This window comes from Hyperoodon ampullatus (assembly GCF_949752795.1).
Source record: "Hyperoodon ampullatus genome assembly, chromosome: 8".
Classification (NCBI taxonomy): Eukaryota; Metazoa; Chordata; class Mammalia; order Artiodactyla; family Ziphiidae; genus Hyperoodon; species Hyperoodon ampullatus.
In genome coordinates this window covers 76267814-76284866 of record NC_136921.1, presented here as the reverse complement: position 1 = coordinate 76284866, position 17053 = coordinate 76267814, and the positions used below count along the sequence as shown (strand labels likewise).

The window sequence follows — 17053 nt, the reverse complement described above, 5'->3', positions numbered from 1 at the left end:
CCCAGAGGCCTCCCTGGGTGAATTCTCTGCCATACCTCTGCACTGGACACGCTACTGTTACACACTCTTTTCCAGCAAGACCCTATTGCCTGGAAGCCAAAACTCCACAAAATGCTTAGTATGATCTGGAAAAGGTACGAGTAAAAAAATACTAAAGCTAAACCGAACATCATAATACAAACCCATGATATTTGGGAAGGGTCCAAAGATAAGTGGAGAGATTTCTGGGGCTTCTAAATAAGGATAAGAATAATTCAGCACTGGTTTTCGATACATATCTCCTGGAGATGTTCTCCTAAATTGAGTCTCAGGAGAGACTGCCTCATGTCGGGGGGTGGGGGGCGGCGATGAGAGAAACCTCTGAGTCTCTTTGTGTCACACAGGCCTCTCAGGAAGAAATAGCAACAGATATCTGGGGTGTGGGTGAGTGAGTGAGGGGAAGAGAGTAAGCAAGAACGAGTTTATAAAATTCTGGAAGGGAGAATGAAAGAGCTCCTGAAAAATAGTAATTTTAGGACAAATGAGGAAAAAATAACACAGCATAGCTCATAATAAAGACAGATAACATGTTAGCCATGTTATAGATAACTTGAGAAGGTGGGTAGGTGGATGGATGGATGAATATAGGTAATGCTTAAGAGGTTATTAGTATAAATGGAAAGTGCTTGTGTTGTATACGAATTTTTTGAGAGTTGAACAGATCAAAGAATTTTATACCTGGAAATCAGAGACCTTATAGGTCATAAGACATTTTTTGGCACAAAACATATTTTGAAGCCTCTCTCCAGAAGACAGAATTAAGCTGAAGGAAATATTGCTCTGAATAACATGTTATCGTAGTTATTAAATTTAAAAATTCACTATTCAGTTGCTCTTCTACCTTTCAATTTTTGTCAGTTTTTAGCCAACAAAAGGTATTTAAATGCTTTTCAGCACTGGAATATATGGTAGTTCAGGACCAAAAAAAAAAAACTTACAATGGATTGATTGTGACACCGACTGGTTAATTATCAATGTTTACAGAGTTGTATATAAGACCAGAAAACACACACACACACACACACACACACACACACACAGACGTAAAATGGGTGAGGATAAGTCAGACCAAAGGGAAAATAGGGGTAAGAGCAGGAAACTTCATGTTACTATAGAAATTGCCCTGTATTTCTTAGTTGCCAAAGCAAAAATAAACATACCTATTCCCATGATTCAGTAATCACAATGTAGAAGAAAATCCAAGAAGCAGGAATACCATAACTGTTCCTGGTCCTGAGACCTGAGAAGAATCCTCTTGGGGGTCCAGTGAGAGGATGCTGTGTTACTTAGTTTATCCCACCTTCAGAAATATCTGTATACATATATAATGAAATCCATGGAACCTGTGAAACTCATTTATATACTCTTATATTTACTTGAAAGTAATACAATAGAGGAAGTGAAAGAGCCCAGGGTTGCATGCTTACCTGTTATATTTGTTTTTCAGCAAATATTTATGAAACAGCTATGTAGTAGACATCGGGCAAGGCCAGAAAAGGTTATAAACAGTTAACTAAAAATGCAACCATTATGGATTTTTCCTAATAAGGAAATAACAGATAAAATAATACTAATATTACCTGAATGAATAGCAGTTTCAGCTACATGAATATCAAACTTGAGATCTTCTGTGTATTGTAATTTATTGACAACAGCAAAATTAAGGAGGGTGTCTTAAATATCCATCAGTAGAAGTTACATCATTTCAGTGTAGTTGGGTGTTCATTTATGACCTGCTTAGATTGTATTTGGTAGTAAAATATGAGAGTGAGAGAGTGAGTATGTGTGTGCCTGTGTGTACCTTCATAACGGGTTGCATGTTAGCATTAACAACAGATTTCTGAAAAAAATCCAAAATACGTTTAACCTGACTTCTAACCTGGCTGTTGAATAGCGTTCTCTGCTTTTACTTGGGTCAGCCTCTTCTTTTTCTTTCCAACCTAGCTATTTCTCCACTCACTGTCAAAATCAAATTAGGCCTTATTCCAACCCAATTCCAAGTACTCGATGGAAGCTGCTGCTTGTTTCAGCTTTGACACTTCTGTCTCCTAAAACATCTATTTCTGTAATCCATAGTCTAGTTCACTAGTTTTGTTACCAGGCAATATTTTTGGTATTAATACTGCACACTCACCTTTGGACTACTTCTGAAGTTTCTGTTTGGTCTTGTTGATGCATATATTTGCCTATTTTGACACTAGTTTCTTCCTGTCTAAATTACTGTAGCTTTATAATATCTGCAAATAAATGATAGGGCTGGCCGCTCTTCTATGCAACATCCAAACAGGGCTTTTCTTTTTCAAAATATTCTTCCTCATTTAAAATTAATTTGATAATAGGTTTGAATTCCAAGGAAATCTCTGTTGGTATTTTTGCCTGGCACCCTGATCTTTTAAACAGTGTGCTAAATAGAATTGAACCTTTTCTCAGTAACTTAAGAGTTACAGTGACAAATCAGTGATTGCCTGATTTAATACAGTGATGCTTATGGATCAGTGAAGTTCATGGAGCTGTTTGCTCATATGCTGCTTAAGGCCTGTTCTTTGTATAGTTTTCCTCTTTCTTGATTGCTATTCATTTTCACTAATAATTAGCATATGGATACCATCCATATGATTATTTTATAGCAGCCCTACCGTCAACCCGACCCTTTTCCCCCATCATTTCCTGCTTTTGATTTGTCTGTCGTGGCCAGACAGAATAGCTGACCAGCTTATTTAAAATGTTTGAAAAGCTGTGGATAAATATGCTTTGAACCAGGACCTCTCTTAGGAGGTTATTTATTTATTTGTTTTATTATGTTTTGTTTTTAGACTTTAGGACATGAACTGCTAAAACAGCTATTTTGGGTTTCTGGAGCCATCCCCCCCCCCTTTATTTATTTTGAAGAGATCATGAGCTCTATTTTAGATAATGATATTATTAACCAAGTTCTAACATTTAGGTTATTTTATATTTGGGGTATCCAGTGGTTGTACTTAACTTACTTGAAAAATAAAATGTAGTCTACAGAGTAAACATACACTTGTAAGCTCTGTAGGATAGCACCGTCTTTTTTACCAAATTATTAAAAATGCTACTTCTCTGAAGTTGATTTTTTTTCCTTTTTTTTTTTTTAACTCTTGGAATAACTTAGATGTCTTTTTTTTTCCCCCAGTAAGTACAGGACACCTGAGAAAAAGATCTGGAAAAGGAAAAAAACTGGTTGTTGTTTTTTTTTCCTTTTTTTTTAAACTTTGAAGGGAAACTTGCCTAGCCCGTGGTAGATGGGGAAGGACAGCTTGAGGAGGATGTTGCATTGCGGCTGTAAAGCTTGAGACTTGTCAGCACATCGGGGCTTTCATTTCTGTTGCCTGCATCAGAGACCAAATGGAGTCATCCTTTTCCTCTTTATGTAATCATAAAATAATGGCTTAAACACTAAGTGTGTTCTGCATTTCAGGTTATGGTTTTGTCGACTTTGACAGTCCTGCAGCAGCTCAGAAGGCTGTGTCTGCCCTGAAGGCAAGTGGGGTTCAAGCTCAAATGGCAAAGGTGAGTTGAGAGCCGGTACTCACTGCTCTGGTCTCTGGCTTTGGTTCTGAAGCTAGATACATGGCTTTTCCTGTCACCATCCAAGTTCTTCCTTCCATCCCAGAGAGCCTCAGTTACCTATGGACACTTGTCCCATGCCTTCGCATCCTCAATGGTAGCTATTTTGCCAAAGACTGTTCCTCATAATTTTATATGTGAAGAAGGATTTTATAACTGTATAAAATTTTACATAGCAGATTATGTAACCCCCTAAGTAAATGGAGAAATAGGACCAGATTTTCTCAGGTAAGTGGGTACTTGTGGGCTGAAGCTCTGTACTGTATTTTTTAAAATAATTTTAAAATGTCAATGCTTAAGGAATTAATACATTTTAGAAACACTTCCGAAGGTAATTGTGTATAGAATGTCATATTATGAAAGAATAACAAATACAATCACATATGTATGCGTTGTACAAATATACTAGTAGTTTTAATGCAGTGTAAGCTTACAGATACTATTTCCTCTGTGTAAAAGTCAGTGATTTTTAGACATTGGTTATTTATGGATTATAAATCTTCTCTTTAGTAGTTCTGCAGTGGCTTTATTCAGGACTTGTTTTGATGAACTCTTAATCACTGAAGTGGTATTTATGCTCCAGTCTTTTTGCGGTACGTGGGCCTGTCACTGTTGTGGCCTCTCCCGTTGTGGAGCATAGGCTCCAGACGCACAGGCTCAGCAGCCATGGCTCACGGGCCCAGCCGCTCCGCAGCATGTGGGATCTTCCCGGACCGGGACACGAACTCGTGTCCCCTGCATCAGCAGGCGGACTCTCAACCACTGTGCCACCAGGGAAGCCCTATGCTCCAGTCTTATTGCCTAAATGTAAACTTGAGTTATATCATACCTAGTGCCTGAAGTGCATTTATTAAGATACTCATACAATTATATACATACTTTTTATTTGTGGTTTTTGAATTGCTACAGAACATATTTTCAAGTTTGAAACTTGGCAGTTTGATATCTTGTATATTCTTTTCAAAAGATCGATAATTTTATATTATCTAGTGTCTTTAAGTACAGAGGAAAGTAATTTTGTGCTGTCCTCTGCTGCTTCTGAAGAGTAGCATGTGGTCATTCCCTGAGGGGTATTCACATTTCCATAAGGAAAGAAGATTTATGGAAGTTAAAGAACACTGGTTGAGATAAGTTACCTGCTAAGACCTTAAAGCTGTTGAAGGACATATATGCAGCTACCAGGATAGAGATTTACCTTGATTAAAAGAATCAGCATGAGTAAAGATTTCAGGAATTTATGAAAGGGATCACCTTTCTAAAGTAATCCTTGACTTTTAATATTTTTAGACCTTTGGATTGAGTTGGACTTATTTCAGATGTTTTTAAACTCCAGAGGAAGAAGCTAAAATAAACAAACTGTAAATACTAAGCACCATGATTTTTAGATTACTTGTCCATAATATACAGCAGTTTCCTGTGGTATTGTTGAAAGACGGTGATTATGAGGCTTGAAATATATTTAATTGTGAGTATGCAATACCTATGTTGTATATGATTTACAGAATGTTTAATACGCCTATGTAAACAATGGGTAACCATACATTTTCTAAGCAGAACTTTTAAGGCACAATTGGAAAAGGGCTCTATTTTTCCCTCTGTTGTGTCCACTTCCTCTACTCTGTGAAGCTCCTGTTTCTTCCTCTCATGGATAAAATCTAGGGCAGGTCCCATGACTTTTCTGGCTACTCTCGTTATTTTGAAAATTTCCTTCAGTTGCTTCTTTCATTTCAGGTCTTTCTGGTTCATTTTTTTCAGTAGAATGCCCCTTAATTGTTTTCATATCCAAATTTCAGGGAACATAATTGTCTTTCAGTACATTTTCAGCCTTCCTATATGTATTTACACCAATCTCAGTACAATATTTTAAACAAGATGTTTAAGGGGAAAATCTCAGGTTATATTCCAAGTGCAGTTTGTAAAATGTCAGAATTGTGTAGAGGTTTTGAAAACTCTGCTGAGAGTCAGCAGAAAGAGATGTGTGTCTTGGATGCTGCTGGTGCTAAGAGAAATGACAACTTACAAAGCAGTTGTCTGCTAATAACCATATTGATAATTTGGTGATCAAGAAGTGATATTTTAAAAGTTTACATCCCAATATAACCATGTATTACGTGTATACAGACACACGTACAGATGTGTAACAAATGTATTTAGTTGCATTTTAGGAAATTGGGGGTTGTGATTAATGGTAATACATTATACTTTTCTTCTTACTTGAAATAATATGAAATAGGCACCTGGTTAACATTTTGATGCTGAATATCTGATTTCTTTTTTTAAGAACACATTCCAATCCTGTTTATTTGACAAAATTTTGAGTACCGTATAATAGTAAAACTTCTCCCTTCCCCCAGCTCTGGTCTGCTCTAAGTAGTAAGCTTGTCCTGGGATGGGAGCATGGTTAGTTTCTTTCCTATTTCCCAAATTTGTGTCTTTCCCACTCTTCCCATAGCTAGCTGTGGTTTCCAACCCCTCCAAGGTTGGAGCAGTGGCAAAGGATGGGAAAGTTTCTTGACCTGACAATTATGTGATCTGGTGTTGATTTCTCTGGGCAGACAGAGAACTGATGTTTTCCTTAGTAGAATGCTTTGCTCTTTCCCCTGTAGTTCCTTCAAGCTAGAGAAGACGTGTCCTCAGGCTGTTAGCCTCAGCTCCTGAGAATCTAAGGGTCAGCCTTCAGCCCCTTTCTTCTAGGACCTTCTTATACTTCAAGACAGCCTTCCTGGAATGCTCTAACACAACCCTGGGCCAACTCTACCTGTGTGGCCCACATTGATCTGTTTGCCAGCTGTCTGTGGGAGACTAGTTACCTCCCAATTGCACTTATAGGCCCCTTCAACCAGCCTTTGCCTTTTAGATTCCTCAGGCGTAAGTCAGACATTGATTCATTGTATCCACCAAGCTCGAGCGGTCACAGACCATGCCTCCCGAGGGGTCTGTTGAAGCCCCTCTTGCTGGACTGGCAGTGATGGGGGAAGCAGCCCATGTGGTGGGACTCAGAACACATCAGCGATTCTCTCCACATGCGTGTCCATTCCAGCCTCTCCAGTCCCTCCCAGGCAGACGAGAGGTGGGTGGTCAGCTGAGCCTCTCAAGCCAGATCTCAGCCACTCCTATGCAGACTTTGTGTAGGTGGTCTGGTTTCTCACTCTGAAACGTGGGCATGCCTGAAACCCATTTTTTGGTGACTTCTGCTGAAACAAAGTTAGAAAGAGGGCTATTTTAACAACCTGCTCCAGGTAATACAGAGGCCTTTTTTAGAGCGGCCCCATGAGCACTTACCTAGGCATCTTTTCAGTGCCAGTGATATTGAGTAGCATAATATATTAAATATATCCTGTTTGAAGAAGTCTTTACAATGCATTTAGTCAGAACCGGACTGGGCATAGATTGGCACTGTATGTTGTGTCAACAGTGCACTTTGAATGCCAGCTTTCCCGTGGACTGATAATGAGCACTGTTCAAAGACCTCCTTAGGTGGCTTGGACTGTAAATTGGCTAGGAAAAGTGATCCCTTCCTACATCATCTGTAGGGAGGGAACAATGCACGGGTTCAGAGATGCTGGCAGTGTGCCAACATTCTGCACGTTGTGAATTTCTTTGGGTCTCTGTAGGATGACTGAGTTTCCTGGACCTGATTTCTTTTTTATTATATCATTAAAGTTACAAAAGGTATTTTAAATGCTAGAGGGTCCATTGTTCTGTGCCACAGAACCATGGGTTTGAGTATCGGGAGTTGACTTATCCCCTTTATGCTGTCTGGATAAAGGAGCATCTGGCATGTACCTTTTGTGGAGACAGTTTATAAAAGTTTAGGTCTGGCTCCCATGTTTGGATGATAAGGGACCTGTCACTGTCCACTTTCCTCTAGTGAATTAATCTGGACACTATAAAGTTTTGAAAATTCACATTGCCACATATTAAAGGCTTGCTTTCTTACATAATCAGAAAAAATTAAGGGACATTCCACTAGGCGAGTCTGAGGAGTGGGAGAGAATATAATATTGTTTGACACTTTGACTACCTGAGTTGAAAAAGAACTCCACAAATATTCAAAACTGAATTAGAAAGCTACAAGTGGAGAGCGTTGGACAACAATGGTTGTTTCTTATTCGTGTTTTAATTTCAGTGCCTTGCTTGGAACTTGGCCTATGGTAGATATCAAATGTTTGTTTTGTTGATGATCAAAGAAGCCAATTAAGCAAGAGAAAAACTTCCCAGTTTGGGCAGATATGGAGAGAGAAGAATGGGACATTTAAAAATTATATTTATTGAGTCTATCGAGTACCCTGATGAAATTTACCAAAGGTTTTCCAAAAGGCTCAAGGTTATACTTGAGCCATTTATGTTAAACTTGGCATTTGTTTCAAATGTGTGCATTTTTCAAAATAAAAGACTCAGAATCTATGAAAAGAAGAAAAAAACCTCAGATAACGAGCTAAAAAGATATAAAACTCAAGTCAACATTGGTGATATCTGTTAATAGAGTGACTTCTGTAGGCCTTTCCGCAATACCTCTTAAGACCTGCTGGGGGTCAGCGGATCACCCTGTGTTATTTGCGTAGCCGTATGCTCGCACTTTTTTCAGTAAATAGGCAGTCAGAGGAGCAGGAATTTAATCGCCCTTCCACACAGAGGTCTACCATGCTTCAAGCAGTTTGCATTCACATGCCCATAAGCAGGTATCTGCTGGTTGGTGAACCTACTCAGTACAAGAGAAAACAGATGTCTGGTCTTCCTGCCAGGTCCCTTTCTTGAATTTTAGGAACCATTCCACACGCATAGGGAGGTTTTTGTTAATTTCTTTCAGATGATGACTGAGTGCTTTACACCACGTGGGACCTCCAAGCCCCACTTTTCTACTCAAGTGAACATTAGTAGCCATTTATCCCTCTCATGGCCAATGTGGGATCCAAGTGTTCTACTTGTTAAAGAAGCCATTGAACACTTTCCATGCCTAGGGATATAAAGAGGTCTGTTAGCCCCATTTTTATGTCTGACCACCCATAATTTACAGAAAAATTGTTTTTTTCAGACATAGCATTGTATGTAATAAAATAGAGTTATGGTTGTCCCTGATTTTAAAGGGGTGAAATTACCCTTATTCAAGAACCACTCTCACGTAGTACAAGTACTGTATGTTCCGTTTACTAGGAATGTATGGTGATTAGAATGCATGGACCCTTTGGTGATTAGATATTCTTGTGGCCATTGCTGCCAACTTGGAGTTGCTTCTCTTTTTTGTTTTGTTTTGTTTTTTTACTTGCAACTTTGTGTGCAATGTGTGCAAGATAAGTTGACCATTTGAAAAGAAGGATAAATAATGTTAGCCCTAGAGGTCATTCCAAATGAAGAGAGCTAGTTGACTGAGTGTTTGCTATTGAAAACAAATGCATTAAAATCACAGGAAATATCTACCTGTACTTAGTCTGTCTTATCTCACTATTTATCATAGAGTGGGCTAGGAGCTCAATTTCCTGATTCTGATTTAGCACTTTTTATTATTTTTTTTCTTCATTGGTAAACATTCACGTTGAATCAACATTTTAAAGAATAACTTTTTTTTTTTTTTTTTTGCTGCATTGGGTCTTCATTGCTGTGTGCAGGATTTCTGTAGTTGTGGCAAGTGGGGGCTACTCTTCGTTGCGGTGGCTTCTCTTGTTGTGGAGCACATCGTCTAGGCACGGGGGCTTCAGTAGTTGTGACACACGCGCTTAGTTGTTCCGCGGCATGTGGGATCTTCCCCGACCAGGGCTCGAACCCGTGTCCCCTGCATTGGCAGGCAGATTATTAACCACTGTGCCACCAGGGAAGACCCAAGAATAACATTTTTATTAATAGTTTAATAGCAACTAAACCACAGATTTAGAAAGTTCTTGGTTACCTACATTGTCAGCCCTTTTGAAAATACTTCACAGATGACAAAGTCTATGAACATTCTTAAATATTCTTAATGTTAGTCATTTAGATTTTAATAATTATAACTCAAAAGCTCACAATATTTATGATACATGCTTCTTTTTTTTTTTTTTTTTCGCGGTACGTGGGCCTCTCACTGTTGTGGTCTCTCCCGTTGCGGAGCACAGGCTCCGGACGCGCAGGCTCAGCGGCCATGGCTCACGGGCCCAGCTGCTCCGCGGCATGTGGGATCTTCCGGGACCGGGGCACGAACCCGTGTCCCCTGCATCGGCAGGCGGACTCTCAACCACTGCGCCACCAGGGGAGCCCGATACATGTTTCTTATGTAACATTTTTAATGCCACATCTTTGTCCAAGGCGTGTTTTAATGCTCTTTAATTAGGGAGTTCCCAGCTTTATTCTGAATCTGACTAAGCATGATTCAGAAATCTTTCTAATAAGATAGACTTGATCACATCACTCCCTTGCTTATGTGCCTCCAGAAGCTGCAGATTTTTTAGGGCGTGGCTTTCTAGCTGCAGCACAGGGACACGGCTCCCCCTTCCTCCTACTCCCCCTCACCGAACAAAGTATAACGCCTGAAATCACAGGATAAACATGGCTTATATTCCTGCAATATCAGTATGACTCAAAAGTATTAATTCAGAAATACTGTTTCTATTTGAAACAAACTCAAATAATTAGGGAGTAGATTGCAACATTTACATGATTTTTTTTTTAGATAAAATACAAGCCTTCAAGGAAATTTTGCAGCTCTGGCAAGGCTACTTTATCCTTTGCCCACACAGTCTTCAGGATACATAGTCATTCTCTTTCGTGCTAGCATTGCTTAAGTGGAAAAGTGTAAGCACTGATAACTGACAAAAAAGTCATACTCCTTGGATAGCTTTTCACAATCTGGTTTTCAGCCTCATGCCTTATGCTTGTTTCTCAAGTCTCAACTCAATGTCATGCCCTCTGTAAAGTGTTCCCTAATAAAGACAAGCTCCCCTATCTGTCCTCCCATTGTGATTTGTATACATCTCTATTACAGCATTCATCACATGTGTTTTTATATCCCCAACTCAACTATAAACGGCTAGAAGACAGGCCTGGAGCACAATTATTGTACAAGAGGGTCTGGGATGTACAGGATGCACTATAAATGTCACTGGGCTGTATTAGGCTACAGGACCCCTCAGTGTACCCACCTTCAGAGAGAAAGAACCCCATCTGTGTTCACCAGCTAAGGACCAGACTTCCACAGGAACAAATACAGTCTTGTGCACTCCAGGAAAGCTTCAGGGACTTGGGAGGTTAGAGCCAACATGAGATAGTTAATTGAGGAGCTGTGGATTAACTGGGTGAAGTCAGGGAAGGTAGTGAATGAAGTGGAAATAAGGAATTAAGATTTTAGCTTGTAGTCCACCTGAGAAGAATTTGAAAAACAATACCAAAGACCATTTTGTTTTTCCCTTTATTTTGAAGCATTTTATCTATTACTGTCATGCATTTATTAAATCGCTTTACAATTTTTATACATTAAAGGTATGCTTTATGTAATTTTCAGTGGGAGGTTTTGCCCGGCATAAGGTTACCAGTGGTACCACACTGACTTTATCTGCTTTCAGATAGAAGCAAAGGTAGTTGCCATTTTTGTTTAGTCTGTCAAGGGTTAATGAAGTTAAGTTTCTGGCTTGCTACTGAGCACCTGAAAATTTTTAATTTTTTTCTTGGACACAACCGCACTGACAGCCCTGAGAGTCTGGGCCACCCAGGTTGGGAGCTTCTGCTCCATACCTTTGGGACTGGCCTGGTAACAGGCTGCCTTCTGTCAGAACCAGGAAGTCATAGGGACAGTACTTTCTGCCCATAGTTTCTCAGGCTTTGGTAACTTTAATTCTTGGGACTACCAGGGTATTTGCCATTCCCTAGGATACCAGATTGTTGTTTTAAATCTTAAAGGTCAGTTACTTTTACTTGCAGATTATCTGAAAGGAAAGGTTTTATTTCAGGTTTAATTAATGCCAGGATACATTTGAAAGTAGAGACTTTGTGCAAATATGCATATGTTTCACATATATTTTTAAAGTACTGTGCATTTTGGAAATTTAAGTATAATGAGTGTGCTGTTCTGTTGCCTAAGGCTGAGACATCAGTTAATGACTTTGCTAATAGTGTTTGTTAAAGAAAAATCATAAACTTGCATAGTTCAGTATGTAAAGATACAATTGGTAGTAAGGTCAAAGGAAAGCCTGTTTTAAAGTTAAGATCATCCTGATCTCACAATTGCCAAGATGAGTTTTTACTTGTCAGAAAATATTCCAGATATCATATAAGCTTATTTCCTGATGATTTAACACCAGACTCAGTAAATATACATAGCAGTTACTGGTTCTCAGAAAACTCCGTTGCTATCTTTGGTTTCAGCTGATTTTACCTCAGCAGTGGAAAGGTGGGTGGGAAATGATCTAATTGCTGCTTCTCGAACTTGCATATGCATTTGTACTGCCTGGAGATCTTATTAAAATGCAGTTTCTGATTCTCTAGGTCTGGGATGGGGCCTGGAATTCTACATTTCTAGTAAGCTTGCAGGTAATTCCATCACTGCTGGCCCCTGGATCACTCTTAGAGTAGCAAAGATTTAGCAAAACTCCCTTCCCCCATCTACACTTGAGTTCAGCTTTATCCAGATTCTAAAATTTGTTCTGCCTTGAGTCTGTCATTTTGTATGACTTTGTGGGGGTTTGTTTTTGTTAATTTAGGAAGTTCTCTATTTCCCATTGGTGATCACAACTCAGAGGTAGTAAGGACTCTGCTGTAGAGCAAAAGAAGGGAATTTGGGCAAAATCCCACTGGACTTTAGTTGAATTAGTCCAGAATCCGTCGTGTGTTTCTGGATTGAATTATTAGCAGTAACAACCATTTGTGCAATAGTGTGCTCAAAATGGGCTCCTAAAAATAGTAGTGGAGGAGAGGTTAGTTATTTTGTAGAACACGGCAAACAGCTGAGAGTTGTGCGTCCATGAGGGCATCCTCTCCAACTCCGCAACGCCTGCCAGCACTTCTGCTTCCAGACCTGCCAAGAATGGTTTGGTGGGATCGTGTCTGACCTGCACAGATTGTCCAAGCTTCAGACACTGTTTTCAAGTGTTCATGGTGACTCGGGTGTTCTGTAGTTCCCATGATCTCACTTGCTAGTACTTTCAAAGGACCTGAGCTAAGAGAGTGGCCAAGTAAACCTGTGTTAACATACATATCTCACCTCCTGCTGGAAATTAATAGACAGTTCTCTGTTCGGTTTTAGCAACAGGAACAAGATCCTACCAACTTGTATATTTCTAATTTGCCACTGTCCATGGATGAGCAAGAACTTGAAAATATGCTGAAACCATTTGGACAAGTTATTTCTACAAGGATACTACGCGATTCCAGTGGGACAAGTCGTGGTGTTGGCTTTGCTAGGTAAGCACGCTGCCCTGTCTTCTTGTCAACAACAGTAACTCTGCTGTGTTTCCTGGAAAATAAAAATTGAGCAAGAAGAGAGAATTTAAGCCAGGGTTATAGGAGCCAGTTGTACCATGAACTTAAATTATGCATAAAAAATAGTTTGCATTTTTCCAAATCTTTTGGAAGCTCATTAGGATTCTTGAACCTGAGGACACTAAATATTTGGTGACTTAGGGCAAGGAAATACCACATGAGCAATAGTTCCTCAAGTATGTTTCCTTAATAATTTGACTAATTAGATCAAGATGCCTAAACTTCTTAAAAACAACAATCTCAGGCTCCTAAATTTCGTAAATAAATTGGTATTTTTGTCTCATTAGATGGAACTTTGGTTCATCATCAATAAGGTCAGTGAATTAGATTTTTAAGTGAAATATTTCAAACACTCAGAAAAGTACAACAGACACCTGTCTAACCACCAAGTGTTACACAAATTGTAACATTTTACAGTTTTTGCGACATTTTTTTTTTAAGAAGTAAAATGTTGCAGATATCTAAAGTACCCTCATTCCTTCCATCTTATTTTTATCCCTTCCTCCCCAGAAAGGATACTTCCATGTAATGGTTAGTTTGCTTCCTTTAAAAACCTTAAACAAAAGAAGCTTTGGTTTTTGACGTAGTTGCAATCCGAAAGCCTGCGTACAAAAACTGATTTTACATCATTTAGCAACCTATTAATACTGTGCAGTAACCGATAATGTCTACATGTCTTAAAGTATTGACTTTGGTTTTGGAGGGGCAATTAGTGACGTTTTACTTTCCTATACATTATCCTATTTGATGACAGTCGCATCTACCACAGGCCTGTGAGATCAACAAAGCAAGCACTTTTCACTCTTTCACATATAGGAAAATTGAGTTAAAGAAAGGACTTTTCCATTGTCACAGGGCTGCCAAGCAATGAAGCAAGGTCTAGTACTTGGTTCTTCTGGCTTTCAGTCCATTACTTTTTCTGTTAGGCCAGATGATTTTATAATAAAACTAAGATATTCTACAGGTGGAAAGTCACCAAGGCCAGCATCCCCAGTGTGCACTTCATGGGTTAAAAGGACCCAGGTGAAACACTGAAAGGCCCAGCACCATATGAAAATCGTCCCTCTGTGGGTGTTCTTCTGAAAGCAGATCAAGGACTTTCATTTCTGTATCCAAAGATAGAACCCAATTAAATTCTATTGCTTTTAAAAACTATTAAAAACCACCCATTAAAACCAAGGTGCAACTCTTCTGGGTAGTCCAGGAGCGTAGTGCATTTTGAGCAGATTATTCAGTGTTTTTTCCATTAAAGAAAAATAAATCAAAATGATTTAATTCCCCTGAAAGGTTTCTTAGGTGTTCTTAGCCACCTGCAGATGTAGAATAAGTTGTTAGGCTCCATCCTTTAATTCCTCCTCTAAAGCCAAGATGACAAAGAAGGTACATAATTGACTTCACTAATTTAATTTTAAACTTCAGGCTAATGAGAAAAACCTGTAAGACACATCCTCTGATTAACACCAGTTCTTATCATGACTTTTGAGTCTGTCATTTTTTTGAATACGTAAAAGGAAAGACCATCTTTAAAATGACCAATATCCCAGCAGCACTAAATACACTAGTATTTTAAACTGGTATTTTTATTTTTAATTCACTATCATGACTAACAAAGCTATTGTGTATTGATTATCAGTTTTTCTACAAGTGGGAAAAAATTATACATTTCCTATGCTTGATATTAAACACTCTTTGTATAATTTATTTCTTTTATGACTCTGAATGTACTGTGTGGTTATCAAGTTTTTATTTTACTATGGAAGTACACAAACAACAGTTAAATAAAAGATAGAATAAACCCACTTTTTCCTATCATTCACATTTTTGTTAGTTTTCATTTGTATCCAATAAACATATAGGATTGTATTCATGTGTACAGAACAAAATGAAAACTAAGGTATCTCTGATTATTTACGTGTTTTATTTTTATGTATAAATAGGATGGAATCAACAGAAAAGTGCGAAGCCGTTATTGGTCATTTTAATGGAAAATTCATTAAGACACCACCCGGAGTTTCTGGTATGTTGTTTGTCTAAAATTGTATCAGTAGTCTTTTGTTTTAGGATGTGGTGACTCTTATATCAAGAACAAAAAACTCCTCCTTTAGCTCTTTAAAATTTATTTCTTTGGATCTACAAATAAGACTTCAAAATTCACTTCTCCCAACTGTTTAAATATGAATGGAAGCATAGAGAAACAAACTTATGGTTACGGGGTGGGAGGGGGCATAAATTGGGAGACTGGGACTGACACATACACACTACTATATATAAAATAGATAACTAGTAAGGACGTACTCTATAGCACAGGGAACTCTTCTCAATATCCTGTAATGACCTATATGGGAAGAGAATCTAAAAAAGAGTGGATATATGTATATGTATAACTAATACAATTTTCTGTACAGCAGATACTAACACAGCATTGTAAAGCAACTATACTCTAATAAAAAATTCTTCTAAAATTCCAAAAAAATGAAACGTAAGCTTAGGGGGGAAAAATATATATATATATATATATATATATATATATATATATGAAGCAGACCCAGTGGTAAGGAGGTGTGTGACTTGCAGGGCATTCAGAAGCCACTCCTTCTTGGATGAGGAAGCCGTCCTCTAACTCACCTCATCACCATCCTCAATAAATATTCTGTCAGTCCTATCCATTGAGGACTGTGGTACTTTCCACCCCAGCTCCCGCCTTCGTTCTGGAAGATGTCAGCCTGTGTTACCCCTCCCCCTGGACTCAACTTCTGTGGCCCCTCCATCCACTCCTCTGTGGCCGCTTCCTCCCATTGCTCTGCCCCGTGTTGTCTTGACCAAGAAAACACTGCACCTCAGGAGCTTTTCGTTCCGACATTACACCCCCTCTAACTCCCACTAAACCCGGTCTGAAATACAGTGGGCTCCAGCTTGATCAGACCCTCAGCATCACTGGTCCTCACTCAGCCTCTCACCCTTACCTAAATAACAATTCTCAGTTTTCACCACCCTGCTCAGCCCTCTCCCTACACTGCTCCCACACCCCAATCCTAAGGAGATGACTTCACTTCCCTTTAATCAGGCTGTCCTATCTTGCCCTTTCAACAGCTTCCTCTGCTGCCGTTGGGTTACTGTCTGCATAGCGCCCTGAGGACACCCACCTGTACGGCAGCATTTAGCATGTTTACACGTGTCAGTGCACTAAACTAAGCTCCTCGAAGGCAGAGACTGTTTTCTTATCTTTCTGTTTTCATGCCTAGCTCAGTACTTGAACCATACTGTTCAAGCACCAGTAACTGTTTGTTGGCTTTGCATAAATTTCACTTCACTATTCACCAAGACAACACTACCTATTTGCAAGCTAGCGTGCAAGCGGCTGACCACAATCTAGAAGACGTTTCCATTTGTGCATGTGTAACTAGTGTTCAGTATTTATTCTTCTGTAGCTCCCAGGTTCCATCTTTAACTGGATGGCTGATGATTATGATTAGGGATCCACTTTACTTTTCTGTATCCAGGTGAGTCTCACTTCATAGAGAATCTGTTTATAAGTGTGTGCGATACCACGGACTAACTGCATCCTTTAATACCAAAATCTGACAGCATACAGTTTGCATGGCTGTATTTGAGCTTGAGCTAAAGCATAAAATACGAGGCCTAGAAGTACGCTCTTCCAAGGAACTCAGCCTTGTGAAAGAGCTTCCTTTTCTGTTTTTTAAGTCAATTTTGTTTTTCCATCCACAACACTTGAGTTGAAAGAAAAAAAAAGAAACGAGAGGGGAATGTTTTTACCTTACAACCAAGTAAAGACAAGGGAGAAATTTCACACGTGGGAGGCTTCTGTCAGCCTTGCCCCGCGGGGCCTTCCAAGGCCCCTGCACACAGCTGCCCTCTGTGTTCACCTCGCTTTCCGTGCCATCCTCAGCATGGGCAGAACCCCCAGAGTATTATATTAGTCCCTTCGAAGGGCTGCTCATCCAACCCACCTGTGACCTCGTTA

The 17053-nt window shown here is 39.3% G+C and overlaps 1 protein-coding gene across 1 annotated transcript in view; it reads left to right on the top strand.

Moving 5' to 3' along the window:
• Positions 1-17053, top strand: part of RBMS1 (RNA binding motif single stranded interacting protein 1) — a 128361-nt gene that overhangs the window by 89034 nt on the left and 22274 nt on the right. The window contains exons 4-6 of the mRNA XM_079710728.1: positions 3482-3573; positions 12836-12993; positions 15009-15088. Of these exons, the coding sequence (XP_079566854.1) occupies positions 3482-3573; positions 12836-12993; positions 15009-15088 (330 nt within the window). The remainder of the gene's footprint in view (positions 1-3481; positions 3574-12835; positions 12994-15008; positions 15089-17053) is intronic.